Source organism: Oryctolagus cuniculus, chromosome 15 (genome assembly GCF_964237555.1).
Source record: "Oryctolagus cuniculus chromosome 15, mOryCun1.1, whole genome shotgun sequence".
NCBI lineage: Eukaryota > Metazoa > Chordata > Mammalia > Lagomorpha > Leporidae > Oryctolagus > Oryctolagus cuniculus.
Window position 1 is genome coordinate 16578981 of NC_091446.1, and position 24850 is coordinate 16603830.

General features: G+C 54.5%; 1 protein-coding gene across 6 annotated transcripts in view; it reads right to left on the reverse strand.

Moving 5' to 3' along the window:
• Positions 1-23832, reverse strand: part of CASP7 (caspase 7) — a 40763-nt gene extending 16931 nt beyond the window's left edge. For 2 of the 6 annotated variants that reach the window (XR_011382255.1, XR_011382254.1), the window contains exon 1: positions 7849-8107. Coding sequence is in view for 4 of the 6 variants with exons in the window: in XM_070057203.1 (XP_069913304.1) it covers positions 7849-8060 (212 nt within the window). In the remaining 2 variants the exon portion in view is untranslated. Of the gene's footprint in view, positions 1-7848; positions 8108-20326; positions 20437-20803; positions 20890-23131; positions 23273-23734 lie in introns of those variants that run through there. The other 4 variants (XM_008270531.4, XM_002718715.5, XM_017348572.2 and 1 more) reach the window with 4 other exon arrangements.
• Between the last annotated feature and the right edge of the window lie 1018 nt (positions 23833-24850).

Here is a 24850-nt window from a genome sequence, read left to right on the forward strand (position 1 = left end):
TCCCCACAGGCTAGGCCAATCAGTCCCCTTCCCTGGGAATTTGAGCACTGGAATTGAGAGAAAGATCCAGTCTCCCCAGGGCAGCTGAAAGAGAGCTATTGGTAGTCACGTTTGTCGCTCCCCGTCTTCGTGGAGGAACGACACAGGACCCTGCGCTGTTCTTTTGTCTGCTCGGCCCTCCCTGGGTTTGCTGCTGGTTCTTCCCGGGTTGGCTACTGTCCCTTCCACCTCCGTGGAAGGGCGGTTCCCCCTGCCACATTCCCCACTTCGGGGGAGCGGCACACCGCCGGCCGGCTCTCTCGGGGGCTGCACAGGTGTTCCTTCAGATGTTCCCCTTAGATGTTCCTGGTGCATGTTGTCTCTCTCCTCCTTTATAGTCCTCTTCCACCAATCCCAACTCTGCTACCCACACGCTGGGTACGCTGCTCTCCTCCAATCAGGAGCAGGTCCCACAGTTTATTGGTTGAACTGGAGGCAGCTGTGTAGAAGCTGTTTTCCTTCTCAGCGCCATATTGTGGGAGAGCAGATGCATAGAATAAGTCTTAATTCCAGTAACTTAGTCTAGTCCGAGTTGCTCCCAGTTGCTCCCCACAACGTTGCACCACGTGGCCTGAGGAGCAAGACCACAGGTTGATAAGAATGGCAAAGAAAGCCAACGGGTGAGAGAAACGCACGTGGGACAGACAAGGAGAGCAGGCAATGTTGAGATTCCTGTGTTCTGCCTTTTCCTGTAAAAATACAAATCCACTCCCAACCCTGCAACTTAAAATTCCATTCTGGAGTGCCCCAGGGCTCTGTGTTCTCCCCAGGCCTCCCTGACCCTGTTGCTGGCACAGGGCTCCCCTGTGCGGGCTCAGACCTGCTAGCACTGCTCATGGAAGGTCAAGGGCATGGCAGGACCCACCCCCACCCTGCTGAGCTGGCAGCTGTCGAAGGGGCCTGTGTACACAACAATCCCACTTCACTGGGCTCACTAGTGGCTCAGGCCAGGACCCCAGAAGACCCAAGCCACATCATCTCCTGACCTGAAGTCTCCCATCTCCTCCTCGCCAGCCTCCAGCTTCTTGCCTTGCCCTTAAGTTCTCTTCCAACATGAACTTTAAATAAATAAAAAGGATTAACCCAAGTAACATCAGTTCCTTGCTCAGAGCCGCCCAGTGGCTTCCCCATGTGCTAAGAATTCCAGAGTCCCGAGCACAGCCCACAGGGACTATACGACCGGCTGCCCCCCATCACTTCCCACTCTTTATTTCCCTGGCTCATCCCACGTCCAGAAAACCTTGCACTTGTCCAGCTTTGTGCATGCCTCAGGGCCTTTGCTCTTACTATTCCCTCGGCCGGGCCTTCCCACAGCTCCAAGAATGATGTCTCCCTCCTTCACCTGCATCTCCACCTTACACTTCTGCTCCCTGCCCTGTCCCTGATTTAACTTTAATCACACCTTAGCACCTGGCCTCAAATTACAGAGCTATGGTCCAGTGTCTCCTGCTGGAATGCAAACTCTGGTTCAGCTGCGAGACCAGTGCCTGGCACCCAGGAGGTTCTCAAGAGCAGTCCATGAGTGGAGGAAGAGTCTTTCATCCCGAGAGAATAGCACAGCGCAGCCCAGGGCAGATCAGCCTCAGCAGAGCTGCCGGGACCAGCAGGGCGCTTCAGGGGCTGGCGACAGAAGGGGCACGTGGTGCGCCACCTCGACTTTGCCAATTCTGGTTGTGAAGCTGCTGCAGACAGGAATTAGACACAATCTCCAGCTCAAAGATCACATCAGAGGGAACTGACTTCTTTTTAATATGTATTTCCTTAGGGGCTGGCACTGTGGCACAGTATGCTAAGCCTCCCTATGTGGCACCAGCATCCCATATGGGCACAGGTTCACGTCCTGGCTGCTCCACTTCTGATCCAGCTCTCTGTCTATGGCCTGGGCAATCAGTAGATGATGGCCCAAGTGCCTGGGCCCCTGCACCCATGTGGGAGACCTGGAGTAAGCTCCTGGCTCCTGGCTTTGGATCAGCCCCACTCTGGCCATTGTGGCCATTTGGGGAAGACCTTTTTTGTCTTTGATGGAAGTTGATGGAAGACCTTTTTCTCTGTCTGTAACTCTACCTTTCAAATAAGTAAAATCTTTTTTTTTTAAGCCTTTCCTTTTGTTTACTTGAATAGCAAGGAGAGACACAGAAAAAGAGAGAGACATCTTGTATCCACTTGCTCACTCCCCAAATGCCTATGACCGTCCTGACCGGGCCAGGAGCCAGGAACTCCATGTGAGTGGCAGAAAGACAAGTACTTGGGCTGTCTGCTGCCTCCCAGGATGCACCTGGCAGGAAGCTGGATCAGACGCAGAGGTGGGACTCGCTCCCAGGCACGCGGATACAGGCTGCAGGCAGCCTAAGGGGCAGCTGAACCCTCTGTGCCACAGGGCCCACCTGCCGCAGGCCCTGACGAGCCTGGAGGCAGCCCTCCCTGGAGGCCCTGCAGGACGCAGCGCAGGTGTCCTGCCCGAGTGCTCCTTCCATGGATGGCCTCATGCTACTTGGGGACAGTCTGGGGCTTCCGCGTTTCCTTCCCTTTCTCTCCCTGCCTCTTTCACTTCCACCTGTGAACCTCACACCTTAATTCAAAGAGCTGACTGGCAGAAGATCATCCAATCAGCGAGCAGGACTTGGGTGCACAGTGCCGGGTGGATGGGCCAGAAAGGGCCTTTAACAGGAATCACAAAATCACACAGGGACACTCTCTCTCCATGTTCCGTTGTGGGTCATCTCCACAAATTGCGACAAGTATGAAAGAAAACACATGCTACCTTCTAAGGGAAACTGAGAGGGAAAAAACGAGTCTTTAGGCTGGCTCATAGTTACAGAATGAGGCACTTGAAGGACAGTGTCACACTCAAATCCAGGGACTGTGGGGCGGGGCCTCATGGGTCCAGACCCCCCCCCCCCCCACATAGCTGTGTGACCACGGGAAAGTGACCTAACCTCTCTTTGCTTTTGGTTTCCTCCTTTGTAGGAACAACAAAATACCAGCATACACCTCGCAGTCTGTAGACAAGCGGATATTCACAATGCACTTAGAGCCCTGTGAGGCACGCCAGTGTCATGGCCGTTACTGACGTTGTCATTAATATTATCACTAAAGTGGTGACGTGGGCGACGGGGGCTGGAAGCAGGCGGCAGGCCAGAGTGGGGCTGTGAACTGTGACTGTGGATCTTCTTCCGTATGTGGGAATAAATGAGATTTTCAAAATCTTAAACTAAAAACAAAAAAGTACCACTTAACAGTTAAAAGTTGCTTGCTGCAAACACATTTCACCTCTATCCTACTTAGAAGAGTGCCGGATTGCCGGCGCCGTGGCTTACTAGGCTAATCTCCGCCTTGTGGCACCGGCACACCGGGTTCTAGTCCCAGTCGGGGCACCGGATTCTGTCCCGGTTGCCCCTCTTCCAGGCCAGCTCTCTGCTGTGGCCAGGGAGTGCAGTGGAGGATGGCCCAGGTGCTTGGGCCCTGCACCCCATGGGAGACCAGAAGAAGCACCTGGCTCCTGGCTCCTGCCATCGGATCAGCGGATCAGCGCGGTGCGCAGGCCGCAGTGCACCGGCCGCGGCGGCCATTGGAGGGTGAACCAACGGCAAAGGAAGACCTTTCTCTCTCTCTCTCTCACTGTCCACTCTGCCTGTCAAAAAAAAAAAAAAAAAAAAAAAAAAGAAGAAGAAGAAGAAGAGTGCCGGATTCTGATGTTTTTTGTGCTAGTGAAAAAGTCTCCCTGCACACCTCATTTTCCTGTTGTCCATGGTGACTTTCCCCAGCCTTTCAAGCCTCTACGTCTCAATAATCGCAGTAAACACGGCCATCGTCCATGCCACCTTCCAGTCACTTGCTTCTGCAACATGTATTATCTCACTTAAACTCCACGCGCCTCCTGTGAGGTACCAACCCCATTCCACAGCGAAAGATTACATCAGCTGGTCCAAGATCAGAGCCAGAAAGGGCAAGAGCCTGGCTTGGAGATCTGAAGCCAGCTCTCCTATGCTTTGGCATCTCTGTTAAAATTCAGATTCCCAGGTCTTACCCTTGACCTAGAGAATGAGAGTCCCAGGCCCGGCCCGGGCATCTTCCTTGAGATGCTCTGATGCTCTTAAGTCTGGGGGCCCTGGCCTGTGTGCCCGAGGTCTGGGCCCTCTTGGCGAGGACCTCCTGCTGCTGTCACTGCTCTCGTTTCAAGCCCCTTGGGCACGTGCAGAGGCCATGGAAGCAGAGGAGATGTAGTCGCACACCCCCGTGCAGGGCAGAGAGCTCCAGCTCCCTCCACTGTGCCACACACGGCCCCACCAGGCCCCGGGCCAGAAGGTCAATGAGACTTAGGGCTCTCAGGTCTCCAGGACCGACAGCTGAGTGTTAAAACTCCAATGACCGCCACACCACCGCAGGCCATGTCCTCCTGCACAGGGAGACCCCTTGTGCACGCAGTTAACTCCCTCAGGGCACAGGGTGAGGTCAGCTGCTTTGTGCCTGCCCAGCAACTAATAAAGAGTTCCTGTCTGTTTGGAAACCAACCCCTGGAGCCAAGCAGATCACCAGACAAACAAGTGCTAGTGGGCGGGGCCAGGGCTCCAGGGAGCCCGTGCTAATTAATTAGCCCACTGCAGAGGCGGCTGGCAAGGGTCCTTGGCCGAGGCTCAGCCCTGCAGGGTCTCCCAGAGACCTAAGCAGCTTTCCCAGATCCAGATTACAAACTTCTTCAGCTGGGATCATCTGCCAGCGACCAGACGTTCTCAAAGCGGCTGCTCCCAAGTGCCTGTGACCTTTCTGCAGAAGATGCTGGAAGCGGTGACAACTGCGCTCACTCAGGCCCCACCAGGGCGGCTGAGGGTGTCAGGTGCAGGCCAAGGGCCACGCGGCTTCCTCCCGCATCTGAGGGCGGCCCGCAGGGTGCAGGACCCCTGTCCGCTATTTCTTTGGCCGCCATGAACAAGGATCCTGGACGGCTTGAGAACCCTGTGTTCCGGATTCGCAGTCTTCATCCCACGCATCCCGCCCAGTATGGAGGAGAAGCAAAGACAAAGCCGACACAGCTGGCCAGGCAGTTTTTCAGCCAGATTGTGCCAGCTCCCCTTCCCAGCCCCGCTGGTTTCTGCCTCTGGTACTCCTCCGAGGCTGAACCTGGCCTTGGCAAAGGCCTTTTGATTCCTCAATGAAAAGAAACACAAAATTCCCATCTTGGGACCCGCCATCAAGCGCAAAGCCCGCGATAAGCCAGACCAGTGAAGTCAAAAGTGCTCAATCCTCTTAAGAGCTCGTGTGTCCCCCGACTGGCTGCAGATTAAAAAAATTAATAAACGAATGAAGCTGGCCACCGACTCCCTGTACTTACAGCCTAGCAAGAGCTCAGCAAACTCTCATCTCCAGGTGACACGGCTCAGGCACTGCACCCAAGTGTTCACTGAAGCGCAATGGGCAGGTAACCGGCGGAGCAAGCCGAACTCGCCGCTTCCCACCCCTCCTTACTGCTTCTCGGTGTCTACTTCCTCGCAAGTGTCGTTCCCAGGTGCGTGCAGATAAATGCAAATCTCTGCTAGGAACACAGGGAGCGGCCGCACTATCGTCAGGAAGGAGCCCGATGCATCTCTCAGGCACACGGTCATTTCTTGCAACCTCCAGTTTCACCGCAGCAGAGCCGAGAGTGAAAAACTGGCAGCCGAGGGCCAGGGCTCACTTGGTTAACCCTCCGCCTGCGGCGCCAGCATCTCATATGGGCGCCAGTTCTAGTCCCGGTTGCCCCTCTTCCAGTCCAGCTCTCTGCTGTGGCTCAGGAGGACAGTGGAGGATGGCCCAAGTGCTTGGGCCCTGCACCCCATGGGAGACCAGGAGGAAGCACCTGGCTCCTGCCTTCGGATCGGCACAGTGCCGGCCGTAGCGGCCATTTGGGGAGTGAACCAATGGAAGGAAGACCTTTCTCTCTGTCTCTCTCTCTCTCATTGTCTATAACTCTACCTGTCAAATAAAAAAAAAAATTATAATAAAAAAGAAAAACTGGCAGCCAACTAGATCCACTCATCATATGCAAAAACCAACTCAAGATGGATCAAAAGACTTACGTGTGAAGCTGGAATCTACTAGAAGACAACAGAGGGGAAATGCTTCGGGACACTGACTTGGGTACAGGTTTTGTGACTGTGATCCCGAAAGCACAGAAAACAAAAGTGCAAAGTGACAGGGGCTGGCTCTATCAGACTAGGAAGCTGCACAGCAAAGGGGACAACACAGGGGAGAGACAGCCTGCGGATGGGAGAAAACACCTGCTAGCCACTCAGCTGACAAGGGGTTAATATTCAGATTATATAAGGAACTCGAACAGCTCAACAGCAAAACATCCCTAAGTCATCCAATTTAAAAATGGGCAAATGATCTGAACAGTGCGCAAAAGGAAATAGAACAGGGCCCACAAGCACCCGAAACAGGCTCACAGTCACCGATCATCAGGGAAATGCAAATCAAAACACAGCCAGGCATCCAAACCGCCCAGCTAGAATGGTTATTATCAAGATACAAAATAACAAACGCTGGTGAGGATGTGAGGCAAAGGGACCCTGCATACACACATCAGTACAGCCACCATGCAAAACCGAGTTGGGCGTCCTCCAGAAAAGTAGCACTAGACCTGTGGTATGACCCAGCTGTGCCACTACTGATATGCAGCCAAAGGAAATGCAATCAGTATGCCAAAGAGACATCTGCCTTGCAGCCCTAGTCAGCCAAGCTCTGGAATCCACTCTGGGTGGACGGACACAGGAAATGTGGTCTCTGTACACAACGCAATATCAATCAGCCCAAAAAAGAAAGAAATTCTGTCATTCCCAGCGACAAGGACGGAACTGGAGAAGTAAATGAAGTCAGCCAGGCACAGAAAGGCAAAAAAACCCTCAAGTTCTCACTTTTAGGTGGGAGCTAAACTCTTAATCTCATAGAAATAAATAGAGTTGAGACCAGAACTATGGTTACCAGAGCCTGGCTGGGGAGGGGGGGGCACAGAGAGAAGATGGGGACGCGGCCCAGAACGAGGAAGACGAGCTTCTGATGTCCTACAGCACTAACTGAACCTTTTACAACAGTGAGGAGAGAGGACTTTTAAGTATTTCCAGCACAGAGAAATGACAAATATCTAAGGCAACAGATGGTCCTAGTACCTTGATTTGATCATTACACACAGTATATAATGTACTGAAATGCCACGCTGTATCCCATAAATACATACAGTTATTGTGTGTCAGCTGAAAATTAAATAAAAATAAAAATGACAACTAGGCTCCCAGGCAAGTTATACAAAAAGGCCTCCTTAAGAAGCTACAGCAACAGGTACCTGAAAACAGGATAGGAGAAAACCATTCTGCCTGCTCCACAAGGAAGTGCAAAGGCACACAAAGGACTTGGGCATTCCACTCGGTGCAAGTGTAATTTTCCCCATCACTGGAGTGGATAAATACAGGTTTTATCCTCTTACAGATCCCCTGGGCTGCTGGAAACGTGAATTATGCCGTTCTATATTTGGGAGGGAAGAGAAGCCTGCAAGCCCACTCCTATTTATTTCTAGAATGTCTCTATGAATAGGATTCCCAGTAGCCCTCTGTGCCTGCAGACATTCATCAGCACCAAAGTAAACACAGCACCAGGCACACAGCTCCCCAGGGCTATGTCATTTGGAACCAGAGCTCTAGTTTTCGTAGCTGCTTTGTCTAAATATTTTCGGCATGATTCATTCATGGTTTCCGCGTCGCCGCAGAGGGCATCCCCACAGTCCTAACATACCAAAGCACGGGGTGAGACAGGGAGGAAAAGAAAGGGTAGGGGCAGTACCTAGGGTCTCCATCGGAAAGCAGCCCCCTGTGCAGCAGAACCAGGCTTCGCCCTGTGACGACGGGGAGTGAGTTTCCTTCTTCTCTGTAATAATAAAAACTCAACATGCTTGGCGCTCCGCGGGGCCCAGAACACTGGCACAGGCCACAGGCCCTGAGGCCCGGGACTGAATCAGCAAGTGAGCTGCACGCTGGAGTTTTCCATAGGACCATTCAAACTCGCTGGGACGGTCACACTGGCCTCCCCTTCTCTGCTGACCGGCAGAAATTCCCAGGCTCCACAGTGTGGCATCCCCCAACCCCAGGTCGGCTCCCTGGGGTCCAAGGGAAAGAAAAAATAAAAAACAACCCAGCTACTTTCTACAAATGCACAGCCAGCAGCACAATCTTTAAGGGTGACACAGTGGAAAGAACAGGTGAATAGCTACACCCGGCACCCCGAGCCCAGGGGAACAGCCTGTCACACAGCTGTGGAAAGTTGATGAGCACGCACACACGGCCCACCGACCAGAGGGCCTAGTCTACAAAAGGCGGCCGGACAGCTCACACAGGGGCGGGAAAGTCACATGTAAGCAAATAACAAAGAGGAAGTGGAGTTCGTGGTGGATCGCACGGTTCAGGTTCACCGGGTTATTATTATTATTTTTTCCACCTAAAGGTACTCAAACTAGCAACACAAATATGTGAAGTAGTAACACAAATATGCGAAGACAGAAGAGGGAAAGGCAGCAAGGCCCATACTTTTCAAATGAGACACAGCACCAGTGTTGCAGGAGCCCTGCTTCAGCGCGTGCGTGAACAGCAGTTCCTCCCCTTCCCCACCCCAGGGCTCCCGGGGCAACAAGGAAAACGTGAGCCCGCAGCAACCGAATCGCTCAGCAAACCGCGCAGGCGCAGCAACGCGTTCCTGCTTCCACATTTCCTTCTCCCCTTTAAAAAACAAATAGAAAGGTAAAGCGAGACCTCTATAATGAACATTGACAAGTGATTTTTTTTATAGCATCCAGGAGAAATAAAGTGCAGAATTCTTAAAACACGTTAGGGTGGGCCGGCACTGAGGCATAGTGGGTATGGGTGCCGTTTTGATACTCAGTTGCTTCACTTCCGATCCAGTTCTCTGCTATGGCCTGGGAAAGCAGTAGAGGACGGCCCAAGCGCTTGGGCCCCTGCACCTGCATGGGAGACCCGGAAGAAACTCCTGGCTCCTGGCTTCAGATTGGCCCAGCTCCAGCCGTTGTGGCCATTTGGGGAGTGAACCAGCGATAGAAGACCTTTCTCCTTCTCCCTCTCTCTGTCTGTAACTCTGCATCTCAAATAAATAAATAAATCTTTAAATAAATATATCTATATACACACACACTAATTAAAAAAAAAAAAAGCCTTAGCTGACGGAGCTGAAGACGCAGTGACTTGTGTGTATTGTGGCTGCAGGGTCCAGTCTTCCTTCTTCTTCTTCTTTTTTTTTTTTTTTTTTTTTTTTTTTTGACAGAGTGGACAGTGAGAGAGAGAGACAGAGAGAAAGGTCTTCCTTTTTACGTTGGTTCACCCTCCAATGGCTGCTGCAGCCGCTGATCCAAAGCCAGGAGGCAGGTGCTTATCCTGGTCTCTCATGGGGTGCAGGGCCCAAGCACTTGGGCCATCCTCCACTGCCTTCCCTGGCCACAGCAGAGAGCTGGCCTGGAAGAGGGGCAACCGGGACAGAATCCGGCACCCCGACCGGGACTAGAACCTGGTGTGCCGGCGCCACAAGGTGGAGGATTAGCCTGTTGAGCCGCGGCGCCGGCTAGTCTTCCTTCTCACACAAGCATCCCGTCCATCTTTCCCACGTCCTACCTGCAGCCTTGAAAGCTCACCACCACAGATCCTTGCAGACACAAAGCACCAAGCTCTGGGTGCAAACAGGCAGTGCCACACCACAGGCTCCTTACTGTGATCACAGGATCGCGTGAGAACAGGCTGCATCTCCACACTACTCTCGGGGACTGGGCTGCCTTTTTACACCAAGTGTTTGAATTTGCCACGTGCTGCGGTCTGTCCCCGCCAACACTCACGTGGGTGTTTACTTGCCAAGGTGGTGGGGCCACGAAGAGGCACGTGCTGGGGAACGGACTAATGTAGCTCTGGAGGGACAAAGTTAGATCTCACGGGGGAGGGGGGGAGAAGGCAGGTCACCAGACTCCCCTCCTCTCCATGCTCCCCTGCTTTCTGCCAGAGGAAGCGGCTGCGGGCCCTCTCCGGAAGACGAGAAGAGGGGGCAATGGTTCAGATGTCACTTGGGACCCCTGCATCCCACAGCAGAGTGCCGGGATTCAAGTCCCAGCTCCGCGTCCAATTCCAGCTTCCTGCCAGTGTGCGCCCTGGGAGGCAGCAGGTGACGACTCAAGTAGGTGGATCCCTGCCACCCACGCAGGAGACCTGGACTGGGTTCTGGGGATCCCTGCCACCCACGCAGGAGACCTGGACTGAGTTCTAGGCTCCCAACTTTGCCCTGGCCATCGTGACAGTGAAGCAGAGGACAGGAGCTCTGTCTGTTTCTCTTTCTAAAAGAAATAAAACAAAAATAAATGGGTAAAATGCAATGAGAAAAGGAGCTAACATATACTGACTTTAAAAAAAAAATGCCGGCCGGCGCCGCGGCTCACTAGGCTAATCCTCCGCCTTGTGGCGCCGGCACACCAGGTTCTAGTCCTGGTCAGGGCACCAGATTCTGTCCCGGTTGCCCCTCTTCCAGGCCAGCTCTCTGCTGTGGCCCAGGAGTGCAGTGGAGAATGGCCCAAGTGCTTGGGCCCTGCACCCCATGGGAGACCAGGAGAAGCACCTGGCTCCTGCCTTCGGATCAGTGTGCTGTGCCGGCCGCGGCGGCCATTGGAGGGTGAACCAACGGCAAAAGGAAGACCTTTCTCTCTGTCTCTCTCACTGTCCACTCTGCCTGGCAAAAAAAAAAAAAAAAAAAAGCCAAGAAGACGCTACTGCTCTTTTCTCGGACTTCCCAGCTTTCAAACCACAGTCAAAATAGAACGCCACTCTTCCTGAGTCACCCAGTCTCAGGCACCGAGTTACAAGGACAGAAAACACATGTGCTCCACTAACACCTGCTTACTGACCTCGCTCCCACACCTTTTCTTTTCATCTCAGTGTTTCCCCCCTGGGAGGGCCGGCACCTGCCAACAACCACAGGTAGCAGCTACTGCCTCATCCGGGCGGGACCATCTGCATGGTGCACGGGTCCCCGCTCCCGCAGCCTGCATGTGGCCCCGTTCGTCAGCAAGTTCACGGCCAGCCCTGCCGGTGCAGCCAGAGCTGTGCACGTGCAACCTCTCGGGAAGCGCGAAATCTACTGACCCACGTGGTGGAAGAAACCTCCGGCTCCTTGGGTGGACTGAAGTGGCTGAACAACTCGGTGCCACCACAGCTGTGGGTGGCGGCGGATGCAGAGAGGGGAGCCCAGGACTGGGTGACTGCAGGTAGGCACTTTACCTCTCTGGTCTTTGCTCTCCTTGATCACGGTAGAGGGGAATTAGATCCACTACATTTTAGGGGGTCTTCCAGGCTTCCCATTACGATGCTACGATTTCATCCTCAGGGGCACTGTGCAGAGTGCTGGAAGCAGTCACTGTGATTCTCACGGCAATCCACTGGACAGGTGCCAATCTCCCCATCACGCAGGTGCAGACAGGGGCTCACACAGTCACGTGACTCTGCTTTCAACTCTAGAGTGGGAGGCAGGGCCAGGATCCGAACCCAGGGACGCAACTCTGCCGCTGCTGTCACCCTGCCTCAAGTGCAGTGCCTTGGCGCCTTCCTCTCGGGGCCAGGCAGCCAGGCCCCTGGAGGCGGGCCGTGAAGCCTCCCTTCACTGCAAAGGGAGCATCGTGGGAATGTGCTAACGTCGCTGCTCTGTTCTTGTTCCAAACGCTGCTTCCTCTGAAACACTTGCCTGGCCTCCCCGGATGCACGGGCAGGCCACCCGATCCTTCGCGCAGCTACACACACGAGCCATGTTTCCTAGGGACCGCTCTCCCCGTGGTGCGCACGGGTGGGGGAGCTCCAGCTGCAACCCAGGAGAGAGCCGGACGACCCAGAGTCGTGTGTTAGACGCCCTCCCGGGGACGACGGCCACGGCTGGGAAACAGACGCAGCCCAGGATGAAACCCGTGCATCTGAGCCGGTGCCCGGGAAGTAAGGGGCCGAGCACATTTTGAGAAGGAGCCTTTCCTCCCACCCCCTTCCCTCGAGGAACCCGAGGATAAACCCAGCCCCAGGCCGGACGCACCGGCCCCGCAGAGGCCCTGCGGGAATCCGAGCCGGTGTGAAATCTCTTCCCTATTTTCTCAAATTCTGACCTTGAGCAGAGATCAGAAGGAGCCCCATCTCACAGCTTCCAGGCTGCTGGGCAGGGCTCCTGCTGTCCTGTGCCGTGAAGACCAAACCTCCCCCACCCAGGGGCTTCCACTCACCGTCCCAGCCGGCCCTGGCCTGACCACCTGGCCCCAACCCCCCCTCCCCATCCCCGCGGCCTGTTCAACAATTCAACTGCTCCTCTGGTCTTTTCTTATCCTCCCAGCCCCTCCCCCAACCTTGCACAGTGCCAAGGCTATATTCTACAATTCAGAAATCAGTTATTATTTTCTATGGCTGCGTCTAGGCATTTGATTAAAAACTTGACTTTATGTCCCGGGGCAGGGACCACAAGGCTAACTCAGGTGGCGGGGAACCTGTGCCAGGTGCTGGAAGGGTCCTTTTACGTGCAGAGCGCGCCCTCTGCAGGTGCACCCATGACATGACACCTCAATAAACAACGGCTGGTGGTCAACGTGGACTGTGCTCAAACTGCTCATCTAAAAAAATCTAAATACTAATTTCAAACCACCTTGCATATTTTCTTTTGTGACTGCCCGTGTTTTCCAAATGCTCTTCAGTAATCATAAAATTAAAGCATTTTAATACACACACACACGGTCTTCATAACGTTCATGAAACATTGGTATCACGACAAAATTATGCATGCACTTCAAAAATTTTTTGCAACAAAACTTGCCTCTTAACCCCATCTTTCATGAGCACCCTCATATGATTAAGAAAGGTGAATTAATGAGCAGGAACCCTCTGCGACCTTCCGGCGGCTGAATGGCAATCAGACGATGCTGCCCTGCCACCTAGTGGCAGTGAGACAACAGGCCAGGACCAGACAACACTTGCAATGCCTGGGGCTTCGGCGGAGACTGACGTCCGTTTCTCAGAATCTTGACTCGCAGCCGGCTCCATCAGAGACCGGCAGAGGGCGCTGCTGCCTCCTCCACTGGGTCCCACGCACACCGCATTTCTGGTTGCGGGACTCGATGTGCCCGAGACCGCATCCCCTCCCGGACAGGCAGGAAACAGGGGGCCGTCAGTGCCTCAATTCGGGTCACCCCAGTGAGCTGCACTGCTGTGCGCACCCAGGTCCAGGCGTTGTTACATGGGCGGGGCGCCCGACCGGCTGGGGCGCGGGCCATGCTGTGGCTCGGTAACCGCCCACTGGTCGCCCACTGGAAACCCGAAACCCGGCTAACCTGGTTTCCAGCTGCAGCCCTGGGCCCTAGCACCTGGGACACAGAGGCGGCGGCATCAGGGTGGCCACAGCTCGGCGGGACAGGCAGGCGAAGGCAGGTGCAAGTCCTGGCTCGAAGGCCTCACCCGCCGCCGTGTGTCAGACACAGACATTTAGCACATGAATGATGCAGTGAACTAGTGCCCAAAGACCACATCTGGAGCCAGGGACACTTTACGGGTTGGCAGAACCTTTCGTCTCGCTGGAGTTAAAACATGGAAGGGGATCAGTACCCTACATTGTAAGGGTTTGCCCCTAATGCTCACTGAACTTTATGCAGACTGATTTCCTCAGGTGGGAGGCTAGGCCACCCTTGATTCATGGAGAGTCAGACGCCTGGAGAAGGCAGAGGAAATAAGCCCGGAACACTTCACAAGATATTAAGTTGCCAGTTATAGCTCATCATTGTTCAGCAGTTCAACAAGCATGCCTCATACATCAAATACCTTTAAACAATTCCAGAAAGCGGAATTCAACAAATAGTTTGCAGGGCTACCTACTGTTTAGTTTGTAAAGATCTATTCATTTATTTCAAAGGCAGAATGAGACACAGAGAGAGAGAGAGAGAATGAGAATCTTTGATCCACTGGTTCACTCCCAAATGGCCTCAACAGCTGGAGCTGGACCAGGCCAAAGCCAGGAGCCAGGAGCTCCCTGCCAGTCTCCCACGTGGGTGCAGGGGCCCAAGCACTTGGGTCACCTTCTGCTGCCTCCCGGGCCATGAGCAGGAAGCTGGATTGGAAGTGGAGCAGCCGGGACTTGAACACAAGCTCCCATATGGGATGTGGGTGTTGCCAACGGAGGCCTCACCTGCTGCACAGCGCCAGCCCCTTACTGTTTACTTTGAAAATGTGAAACTTCATGTGGACATCAACCAGGCCGTGAAAAGGGAACCAAAGGGAGGAGATCAGCCCGGCTCAACTAACTTCCCGAAGAAGGTAAAGGGGGAGGGGCAGGGGCTGGGTGCAGCGATCAAGATGCAGCATGGGACCCCCACACCCTGTATTGGAGCACCTGGGTTTGGGTGCTGGCTCCCAGCTCCCACTGGGAGGCAGCGGGTGATGGCTCAAGTACCTGAGTCCCTGCCAGCCCTGTGGGAGACATGTTTTGTTTTTTAAAGCTTTATTTATCTGATTGAAAGGCAGAGAGTTACAGAGAGGCAGAGGCAGAGGGAGAGAGAAGTCTTCCATCCCTGGTTCACTCCCCCAGATGGCCACCACATCCAACGCTGCGCGGATCCAAAGCCAGGAGCCAGGAGCTTTTTCCAGGTCTCCCACGTGGGTGCTGAGGCCCAAGCACTTCTTCTACTGCTTTCTCAGGCCATAACAGAGAGCTGGATTGGAATAGGAGCAGCCAGGACTAGAACTAGCACCTATAGGGGAGGCCGGCACTGCAGGTGGTGGCTTTACCTGCTGTGCCACAGTGCTGGCCCTGGAGACCTGGTTTTGACCTAGCCCAACCCTGGCTGTTGCAGGCTTATGAGAGTAAAGCAGTAGGTGGGATCTCTCTGTCTCTTTGCTTTTCAAATAAATAACATTTTAAAAAGAAAGGATTTAAAGTGGACCAAAAAAAAAAAAAAAAAAACCCACACAACAAACCGTGCCACAGCCTGTATCTAATGTTTGTGAAATACTGGGTCTTTGAGGCTGTGGTCTTCAAGCAGGGTACTCAAGGACTTTCCACGGGGTACAGACACACACGGCTTGAAGGGAACAAATGAGCAGACCCTCAACTTCCATTTTAATTTTTTCCTAAAACTGGTCTGAGACACACATCCACTTCCCATTCTCCCATCTCTTCCTGTGCACAAGGAAGGCAGACTTTTGTACCTGCCCCGCACCTGACCCATGCGGTCCCCAGACCACAGGTCATGTAACCTGGTCAGGTGAGAGGTCCTGAGTCCCCCGGAGTCAGGCACTGCGGGCCTTCCTGTCTGAGGAGGAGGAGTATGGTACATGTGGGCACAGGTGTGCCACACAGGGCTGTTCCCAATTCAGTTACTTACATGTGTGTGTACGTGTATATATACACACACATGCACATGCCTTCCAGAATGGAATGGGAGTGAGGATGGTGTTCGTGTAATGACCTTGATCTTCATCCCGACGATTCCCAATCTTTTATTTCATTGCTGCTTAGCTAGAGAACCGTGATGACAACACGAACACGACTCCAGGGGGTAAATCAGGGCTGTGTTTTTGCCCCTCTGGCCCTCCCTCCCTGCTCTCTCATCCGTCCACCCATCCAGCCAAGAATGAGGACTTGGAATCTGGAAACAAGGCGAGGGACACAGGACGTCCGATCACACGTTTCTGGAACTGCAACGCGCAATCAGACCTTGCCTGGGAGAAAGCACTGGGGCGGCCCAGAGGCTCCACACGGGGGCTCTGCCGACCAGACCACACAGCCGACAGCAGCTGGGAGTGCGAGGTCTCGACAGAAGCACAGAAAGGCTATCGGCAAATGATGACTACTGCCACTTCAGTGATCCTCCTCCGGGGCTGTTTTAAGTGACACAGGTTGCCTCTAAGTAAAAGGGCAACAGGTATAACAAACTATTGGTTCAAAGTCTGCGTATAGCCTTTATGGTGTCCTTCTCAGAATCTGAAAAAATTAACATCTTTAAGGGCTGAACAGCAGTCCCTTTTGTAAGTCTGGTGATTTCCAAGTCTTGGGGCCGGCGCTGTGGCGCAAGGGGCTAAGGTGCCTCCTGCAACACTGGCCTCCCGTATCTGAGCGGCTGTTTCGAGTCCCAGCTGCTCCGCTTCTGATCCAGCTCCCTGCTAAAGCGTCCCTGGGAGGCAGCGAGGATGGTCCAAGTCCTTGGACTCCTGCCACTCACACGGGAGACCCAGGTGGAGTCCAGGGCTCCTGGCTGCGGCCTGGACCAGCCCCGGATGTTGCAGCCATTTGAGCAGTGAACCAGCAGAGAGAAGGGTGGTTCTGCAGCTTCCTAACATTCTGCCTTTCACATAAATAAATCTTAAAACAGTTTCCCAAGTCTCTACTTTCAATACAACTGAAAAAGGACATACTTGAGTTGTTATTCTTGGTACAAAATGCAGGAGGAATTTCTTTCTTTCTTTTTCTTTTTTTTTACAGGCAGAGTGGACAGTGAGAGAGAGAGACAGAGAGAAAGGTCTTCCTTTTGCCGTTGGTTCACCCTCCAATGGCAGTTGTGGCCGGTGCACCACGCTGATCCAAAGCCAGGAGCCAGGTTCTTATCCTGTTCTCCCATGGGGTGCAGGGCCCAAGCACTTGGGCTATCCTCCACTGCACTCCCGGGCCACAGCAGAGAGCTGGCCTGGAAGAGGGGCAACCAGGACAGAATCCGGCGCCCCGATGGGGACTAGAACCCGGTGTGCCGGTGCCGCAAGGCAGAGGATTAGCCTAGTGAGCCACAGCGCCGGCCGCAGAAGGAATTTAGGGAACTAAGTGACATTATAACAAAACTCCTACCTACCATCCCATGAATTAATTAATGATTTCTCAGTGCTTTTATCTCTAAAAATGAGAAACTGAAAAAAAAAAAAAAAAAGAGCCAGTATTGGACTCTTTCTCATTCCAGCAATAAGAATTATTGTTCATTTATTTAAAAACTTCCTAAAAGCCCATTCTTTCCATTATTAGTTGTAATTTCAATTAAAAAATTTTTCAAGATGTATTTATTTATTTATTTATTTGAGACACAGAGTTAGAGACGGAGAGAGGGAGAGACAGAGAGAGAGGTCTTCCATCTGCTGGTTCTCTCCCCTGATGGCCACAAAGACCAGACAGAGCTGGGCCAATCTGAAGCCAGGAGCCAGGAGTTTCTTCCTGGACTCCCACGTGGGCACAGGAGCCCAAGGACCTGGGCCATCTTCCACTGCTCTCCCAGGCCATTAGCAGAGAGCTGGATCAGAAGAAGAGCAGCCAAGACACGAACTCGTGCCCATGTGGGATGCTGACGCCATAGGTGGAGGCTTAGCCTACTACACCACAGCACCAGCCCTACCATTAGAAAAAATTTATACCAGTGATTGATTAATGTTTATTTACATTAGCTGTGAATTAACAACAGCTGAAAGAGTACCTTAGACCAGGGGAAACTGAACACTTATGATACCTGGGAAAATGCCTTACAATGTATAGACGCCCACATTCACGTGTGACTATGTTACAGAGCTGTATGAGAGGTGATCAAAGAAAGGCTTTCAAATAACTCAACCCATAACATTAGAAGAAAATAAATAAAATAATAGAACAAAAAACCAAAATGAGCTCCGGGGAGAAAAGAGACAAAATAAAACTTTCAGCGGTTAAAGGAGAGTTCTTTGTGTATTTTCTTTTAAATTATTTTTCATTTGAGATGGGGGGAGGGGGCCCAAATGACCAGGAGTTGGGAACTCAATCCAGGCTCCCATGTGAGTGGCAGGGATCCAACTAGTTGAGCTACGACCTGCTGCCTCCCAGGGTGTGTGTTAAGCCGGAACCTGTCTCTGGACAGCACCTGGATCCGGAACCCAGGGACTCCTCCCTGGGACGTGGGCCACTCCCTTGATGTCTTAGTGGCTGTGCCAAATGCCAGCACCTCATGTGCTTTTTGCAGTTGCTTTCTTTTTTTTTTTTTTTAAAGGTGGTTATAAAATCACGATGGACTTAGAGTCCACAGAAAACATTTAAAGAAATGATTTGTCAGTGTCAGTGTTCATATCACACCATTCATTTTCCCAGTTTCTGGAAAGCATGAAAAACTCTTTTCCTGACTTAGGAAATCTCTCTCCAACAGTTTCTGTTTCTCTTTTACTTAGGGATGACTTGGCTCAACCCGGGTACTCAACAAGGGCCGGGAGAAATGAAACACGACACCCTCTGGCACCCGATCGCAGCTTGATTCCTGGAAATTGTGCCACCTTCAGACCCACAAGGGAGGCAGAGTTTTACCGCCCAGGTCCTGGGCTGTGTAGGCCGAGAATCGTCAAGACCATGGCTCCCAGGGGCTTTTCCTGGGCAGTGGATTGGCCTGGCCCAGCTGAGCTCGTGGTACTAGAAAGTTCCAGGAGTTGAAACGTATTTTCTGGTCATTTCACTCGATATTCTTGGCCCTAAGTGGCTCAAGACCCTAAATGGAACCCAGTGGAATTTTGGTTGTTGGAGTCTTCCGCTTTTCTAAGTCCTACCTGGGATGATACGGCCCAAGGGGCTCCTCCCACCTGGAGCACTGCTGGGAGCACTCCTCCTCCCACGGCCCCTCGCTGTCTGTCTCTGTCGTGTGGGACTTGGTTAGGAAACACTGCAGTCCCCAGGGGATGTGCACGCAGGGAAACCAGTGAGGAAACCAAACCCTATCACGTTACAATGCCTTCCCCACGGCGTCAAAGCACTTAGCCCGCCCTGCAGCCATGACTTCTGCATTGTATGGTGCGACGGCAAAACTCGCACGAGCTTCCTTCACATCTTCACAATTTCACGGATGGAAGACTCCCTTCTTTCTGTAGCTCCCAGCACCCTCAGCGCGGGCGCGTCTGTCTTTCCTAAGTGGAGCATTCTGCCTTTTCACTTAAAGGGTGCGTGTTGTGGCTTCTCTTCGGCCTATCTGAATTGCCACCATCGCCACCCTGGCACTCTGGGGCCATTGTGAAGACAAGGGGTCCTTGAACACAAGGCCCATGACACCTGACAATGGATCTGAGAGCTGGGATGGCTGCTAGGTGACAAATGGGCCATGTATCAGTAGGCTTGTTATAACCAAACACCCGAGGCAGGCTAACCTGACAAAGAGAAGAGCTTTACTCTGGCTGACAGTTCTGCAGGTGCAAGGTCTGGGGGCCTCACCTGGTGGTGGGCTCCTTGCAGGCACAGTCCTGAGCCAGCACAAAGCATCACAAGGCAAGAGGCAGGGAGCATGCATCTGTCTCTGTCGATGCAGCCTCTTGTAAATCCACCAGCCTGTAATCACGGAGCTCCATCCTAACAACCCCATCACCTCCCAAAGGCCCCCCGATGAACACCACAACCGGATGATGCGTCCACCTTCTTGTATCACTAACCTAAGCCTTTGGGACCAAACTCCCTGGGTCCGACAGTAAAATGCTCAGACCACAGCGGGCAGGTAGTGTATACAGCGTGGACACGTGAACAAAGGGAGAATTCACATCCCAGGCAGGACAGAGCCGATGGCACGAGATTCCGCCATGCTACTAAGTGCAGTGAGAAATTTAAAACTCACGGATTGTTAATTTCTGGAATTTTCCATTTAGTATTTTTGCACTGTGGTTGACTTCGAGTAACTGAGATGGCAGGAGGCAAAACCACAGATAAGGGAGGGGACCACGGCACAAAGAAGTCTGATGCTTCGGACCCTAGACGGCTCCTGCATCGTCAGGAGGTTCCACTCACTGCCCACGCGTGATCAAGGTTAAGGGGAGTTATGGGATGCCGCCACGTCCTCACAGCCCTACTTCAAATGGAATGCACCCTGCCTCCATCACTGGAGATCCTCGGCCGACTCACAGGTGGGAATGAGTCAACCTAAAACCTGCCCTTGGCTCCCAGAGTCCGCCTTTAGTCAAGCCTGGTCCCGACAGGCAGCAGCAGCAGCAGCCCAGGCCCTGCTCTGAAGCTCCCTGCAAATCACCTCTGGGGAGAACAGCCCCACACACCTGGGAACTGCCACCCACACCCACTGCGGCCGGGCCAGAGCCCTGCAGCGTGGCTCCCCATTCCTGGGCCAACCTCAGAGAGAAGAGGGAGGGCACGAGAAGCCCAGTGTGCTCGCATGCAGCCAGCAAAACCCTATGCCTGCTGCCCACACAGCACAGAGCCCCTGCCCTGACCGGCCCCTTCCCCACGGGTGGGTGGCTGCAGTGACTCAGGGTCCCCGGTTGCCCCTGGCAGGAAGCAAACCCACCTGAAGAGTGCTGGTACAAACGACGACCGGTCTGGCTTAGCGTCCACCGCGTCTGCACTCGCGGAGTCCCCGGCTCCCAGCTCCCCAGCATGGGCCTGATCATCCGCCATCTGGGAGGAGGAGAAGCAAACCGGAAAGCTGACATTCAGTGGCATCGCTGGCTGAGTGACATTTCCACATGACACTTGTCCGGGCGACACTGCTTTCACCCAAGCTAGGGGTGAGCTGTCTTGTACAGCTGGCGCCAGGGGCGCTGCACCATCACCACATTTAAATACACCAGTGCCAACCGGCCCCCAGCATCACGTCAGAGCCCGGACATAAGGCAGTGCAGAAACCAAGTCCTGGCCCTTGGGGAGCTCCTAACCCGGCACCCGTGGTCCAGTTTAAGTGGTAAGCTATGGGAAGTCTGCCATGTTTTGTTACAACCAGTGTCTCCCTCTAAATTCCCAACCCAACCCCTCCTCACTTGCTCACCTCTGCCTGGCCGAGCTCAAACCCAGCCCGGGGAAGCAGTGACCAGGGCCTTTAAGTTCTCTCTGTCTTCCCGATGACTGTGCACGGCCCTATGGTTAACAGGTATTGATGAACTTGAATCTTCCAGATAGCCCCACTATCTTCAAGGCCATTCTCCCTGGACTTTAAGCGTTCCCCGATCTGACAGGAGTCAGCAAACTATGGCTACAGCCTGATGGGTAGATGTCTACGGTTCTTCTCCCCTGATGCGAACGCTTGAGTAATCATGCTCCCCAAAGCCAAAAATACTTAACCACCCGGCCCTCTACCCCATCCGCGCTCCCTACACGGCCCCTGTGGTTGCTGCTGTATTTGCATTCTAATTCTCAGGCGCCAAGGGGCAACGCAAGTTCATCATGGCAGAGGCCCCGGCACACAGAAGGCGCTTATTAAAGAAATATGGAGTGCAGGGCTGGGAGGAGCTAACGGATGCCCCTGGTCTGACGCAGAGCCAGCACCAGGATCCTTTGTGCTAAACCAGGTTCCGTTTCTTTCCATCGAGGGGCTCAGGGACCACCTCTCCGCAACAGGGGGGTGGGAGCTCTCTAGACTCCAGTTTCTACCGGTCTCTGTCTCTGACTGCACCCGTGAGGCACAGCCCTGAATCGTGTCAGGGCCCGTCCAGGGTTGTTGTCACCAGGCTGGACACTAGGAAGGTGGCGATTTTCTACAACATTCTAGAGAACTGGGGGAAGTGGGAGGAGGAGGAGGCCTCTGGCTCAGAGTTAGGCGTCCAAGGAGGCAAAGCCATGGTCTTGTGGCCTGAACCCCAAACGGCACGACTGTAGCTTCCAGCTAACCACAGGCTGAGCTGGGCCAAGGGGGAGAGAGCTGAAGGGAGGGAGAGCCCACGGCTGGACGTGTACCATGACCGTGAGCAGTCTCACGCTCAGGCTGCTTCTCCACACCTTGCCAGCCTCCCAGCCAAGGCCCCAGAGCAGCTTCTGGTTAGGGGGCAGATTTCTCCAGTAGGACCCCAGGTGCTTCTCAAACACGGGACAGCCCTGTTCACAGAGGTGATGAGTGAGCGTCAGGCAGGCGGAAAACACTCAGCAGTCGGGGTCTCTCTCCTTCCTGTGGACTTCGTTGCTTTTCAGCGAACATTGAAAGCAACAAGACACAACTATTATCAAAATGAACAAGGCAGCGTTTTACCAAGTCCATCAGGAAAACCCAGCCCATGCCACAGGTGGTTTTGAGCCTTGCCTGTTTTGTGGCCAGGGTGCAGGGAGACGGAGGAGACAGGGGCGGGATTACTCGCTGTCTCCCTCCCTGGGGATTTTTATACATCCATGTTATAAGCAGCTTTTATGGAGACTGGAAAAAACAAACTTTCTTCAGTGATCATTCCTAAGCCTGCTTCACAGCGGTCCACGAGCCGGGACAACCGAGCTGGGCAGAACATCACTTCCCAGCCATTGTCTTAACTTGCCCCCCACCCCCCCGCCCCAGGGCAGCTGCTTCCCCTGAAAAGTGACATCACACAGTGTGCCCCAATCTCCCACAGGAAGATAGACAATTCTCAAGAGCTCAGGAGTGGTCCTGATGACCTGGGCCTCTCATCTCCTGCACCTGGGGGCGGGGGCAAACACGGGGGGGGGGGTTCCCCACGGAGCCATCTACGCAGTCGGGACAATGGGGGCTGTGCCGCTGCCTTGCGAGCTGCCCAAGGCCACCGGGATGGCACACAGGGGATTTCCACGCGGAGGTCGAGGGTCAGGCTGGCCAGCCTCGAAAGAGGAAACAAAGGCCAGGGCCAGGAGTTCAAGGTTAAAGGAAAGACCTCACCCGGCGCTCCTACAGTCTCACTGCTCCATAAAGCCAGCAAGCTCAACCCCAGGTGAGGGCCACCTGGAGCCTGCAAGTCCACGCGACCAATGTCGCCCGCCCTGGTACCTCCAGGTACCTCCAAGAGCCCCGCAGCAACGAGTCCCCGACAACTACGGCCCTGGCTCCAGCGGACACGGCCTCGATGGGGCCGCCGCTGCACCTGCCATCACCGCCATCCCCCGCGCAGTAACCGTGCGCCCGGGACCCCGGCTGCACAGACGGCCAAGGGCGCCCAGCCGCCGGAGCCCCGCCCGTCTGGCCAGGGGCTGGGCCAGATAGGCGCCCTCCTTCCCGTCTAAATCCGAGCCAGCGACCGGTCCAGCGCCAGCCGTCGGGGCCGCTCTGCCCGCCCGAGCCGGCTCCCTGGACGCCGCCGCCCCGGCACGGAAGGAGGGCGGGGAAGGCGGCGGGAAGCGCATGGCGGAACGCGGGAAAGGCGCGCGCCGCGGTCCGAATTACCGTGCCCACGCGGCTCCGTCGCTCCCTCCGCGGCGTGGGTCCGGGTCCGCAGTAGAGAAAGCGAAAGCAAAAGTCCTAGCGCTGTGGGGCGGGGAGGAGCCGGCCGGGCTGCGGGCACCGCCCCCGGCCCGGGACGGGGCGAGTCAGGCGGCCGGCACCGCCCCGCGCATCCCCGCCCGAGAGCCCTCGGCAAAGTCGCCCTCCGACCCGCAAAGTTGGCCGCGCGCGCGGTGTCCCGACGGCGCGCGAGGCGAAGTCCGCGGAGCTGGAAGGGACCCCCGCCCCGGGGGAGCAGGGTCTGCGGGGGTGGCCACCCAGCGGCGCGCCCCGCAGGCTTCGCACAGGGGCGCTGGTCAAGTCGCCCTGTGTTCTGTCCTCCGTCTAGACTTGGGCCGCGGTGGCCCCACCAACTCGGGGACCCACCCACTCCCACGGCCAGCAGGCTCTTCCCCAGGGCCCCTACCCACTGGGCACAGTTCGCTCCCCTGGGGGCAGGGGCTGGGGGCTCTGTGCCTGCGTCTGCAGCGTTACCCCCCCCCAAGCCCCCTCGGGCCAGCCTTGGGGCCCGCGGAGCTCTCCTGGCCTCCCCCGGGCCGTCTGTACCTCCGCGCGTGGGCGTGGGACGCTAACTCGGCCCTCTCTGCAGCCAAGTTCACGGGCGGCCCATCCTAAGGTTGCGTCAGACTCCTCCAGACACGGTCCGCGAGCGCCCCCAGGTGTCGGGCACTGGCTCTGCGGCCGAGGGGGAGAGCGCGCGCTTTGGGCCCGGGATCGCCCCGCCGCCCCGCCGCAGCCCTACACTACGGGGCCTCCGGCGTCTCTGCCCACTCCCACACCGAGGGCTCCGCGTCCGAGAAGAAATGGCAGTTTTATTCAGGCCGTAGAGCCTTGCTTCCAGAACCGACAAAGCCTGCAACCTCCGGCGGGCGCGGCGTCATCTGCTGGCTCGCTTTGCAGACTGACTGGGAGCAAGTTTGAGGGAACAGTTGGAATCGCTGACCTTCCCTAAAAACTCTGACTTCAGGTTATAGGGCTGGCAGTGTGGACACACTACTCTTGATTTAATACCCGCTCTCCTGAAATGCTGGGAGAAAGTAAGCCGTGTTACACACTAGGATAATTCGCCTTTTTTTTTTCTTTTAAGATTTATTTATTTATTTATTTGAAAGGCAGAGTTACAGAGAGAGAGAAAGAGAGAGAGAGATCTTCCATCCGCTGGTTCTCTCCCCAAATGGCCACAATGGCAAGAGCTGGGCCGATTTGAAGCCAGGAGCCAGGAGCTTCTTCCAGGTCTCCCACGCAGGTTCAGGGGCCCAAGCACTTGGGCCATCTTTCACTGCCTTCCCAGGCCACAGCAGAGAGCTGGATCAGAAGTGGAGCGGCCAGGACTAGAACTGGGGCCCATATGGATGCCTGCATTGCAGGCGGAGGATTAGCTCACTAAGCCACAGCGCCCCAATGGAATAATTTGCTTTTCAAAAGACTCAATTGAAATGAAGAACTCCATTAGTAATGCAAATAAGCCACTCTCTGATTTGTAAATCTAGAGTTCTGTGTTATTCCTGAAACAGTGAACTGTGGAGATAGAAGAGGTCTTGACCATGAATTTGTACTCATTTTATAGGAAAAAGAATCCAAGGCTCAGAGAAGTTGCCCCCACCACCATCTTACTACCAGCAGAACCAAGATCAAGTTCATAGGGAAAATGGTGAGTTTTCC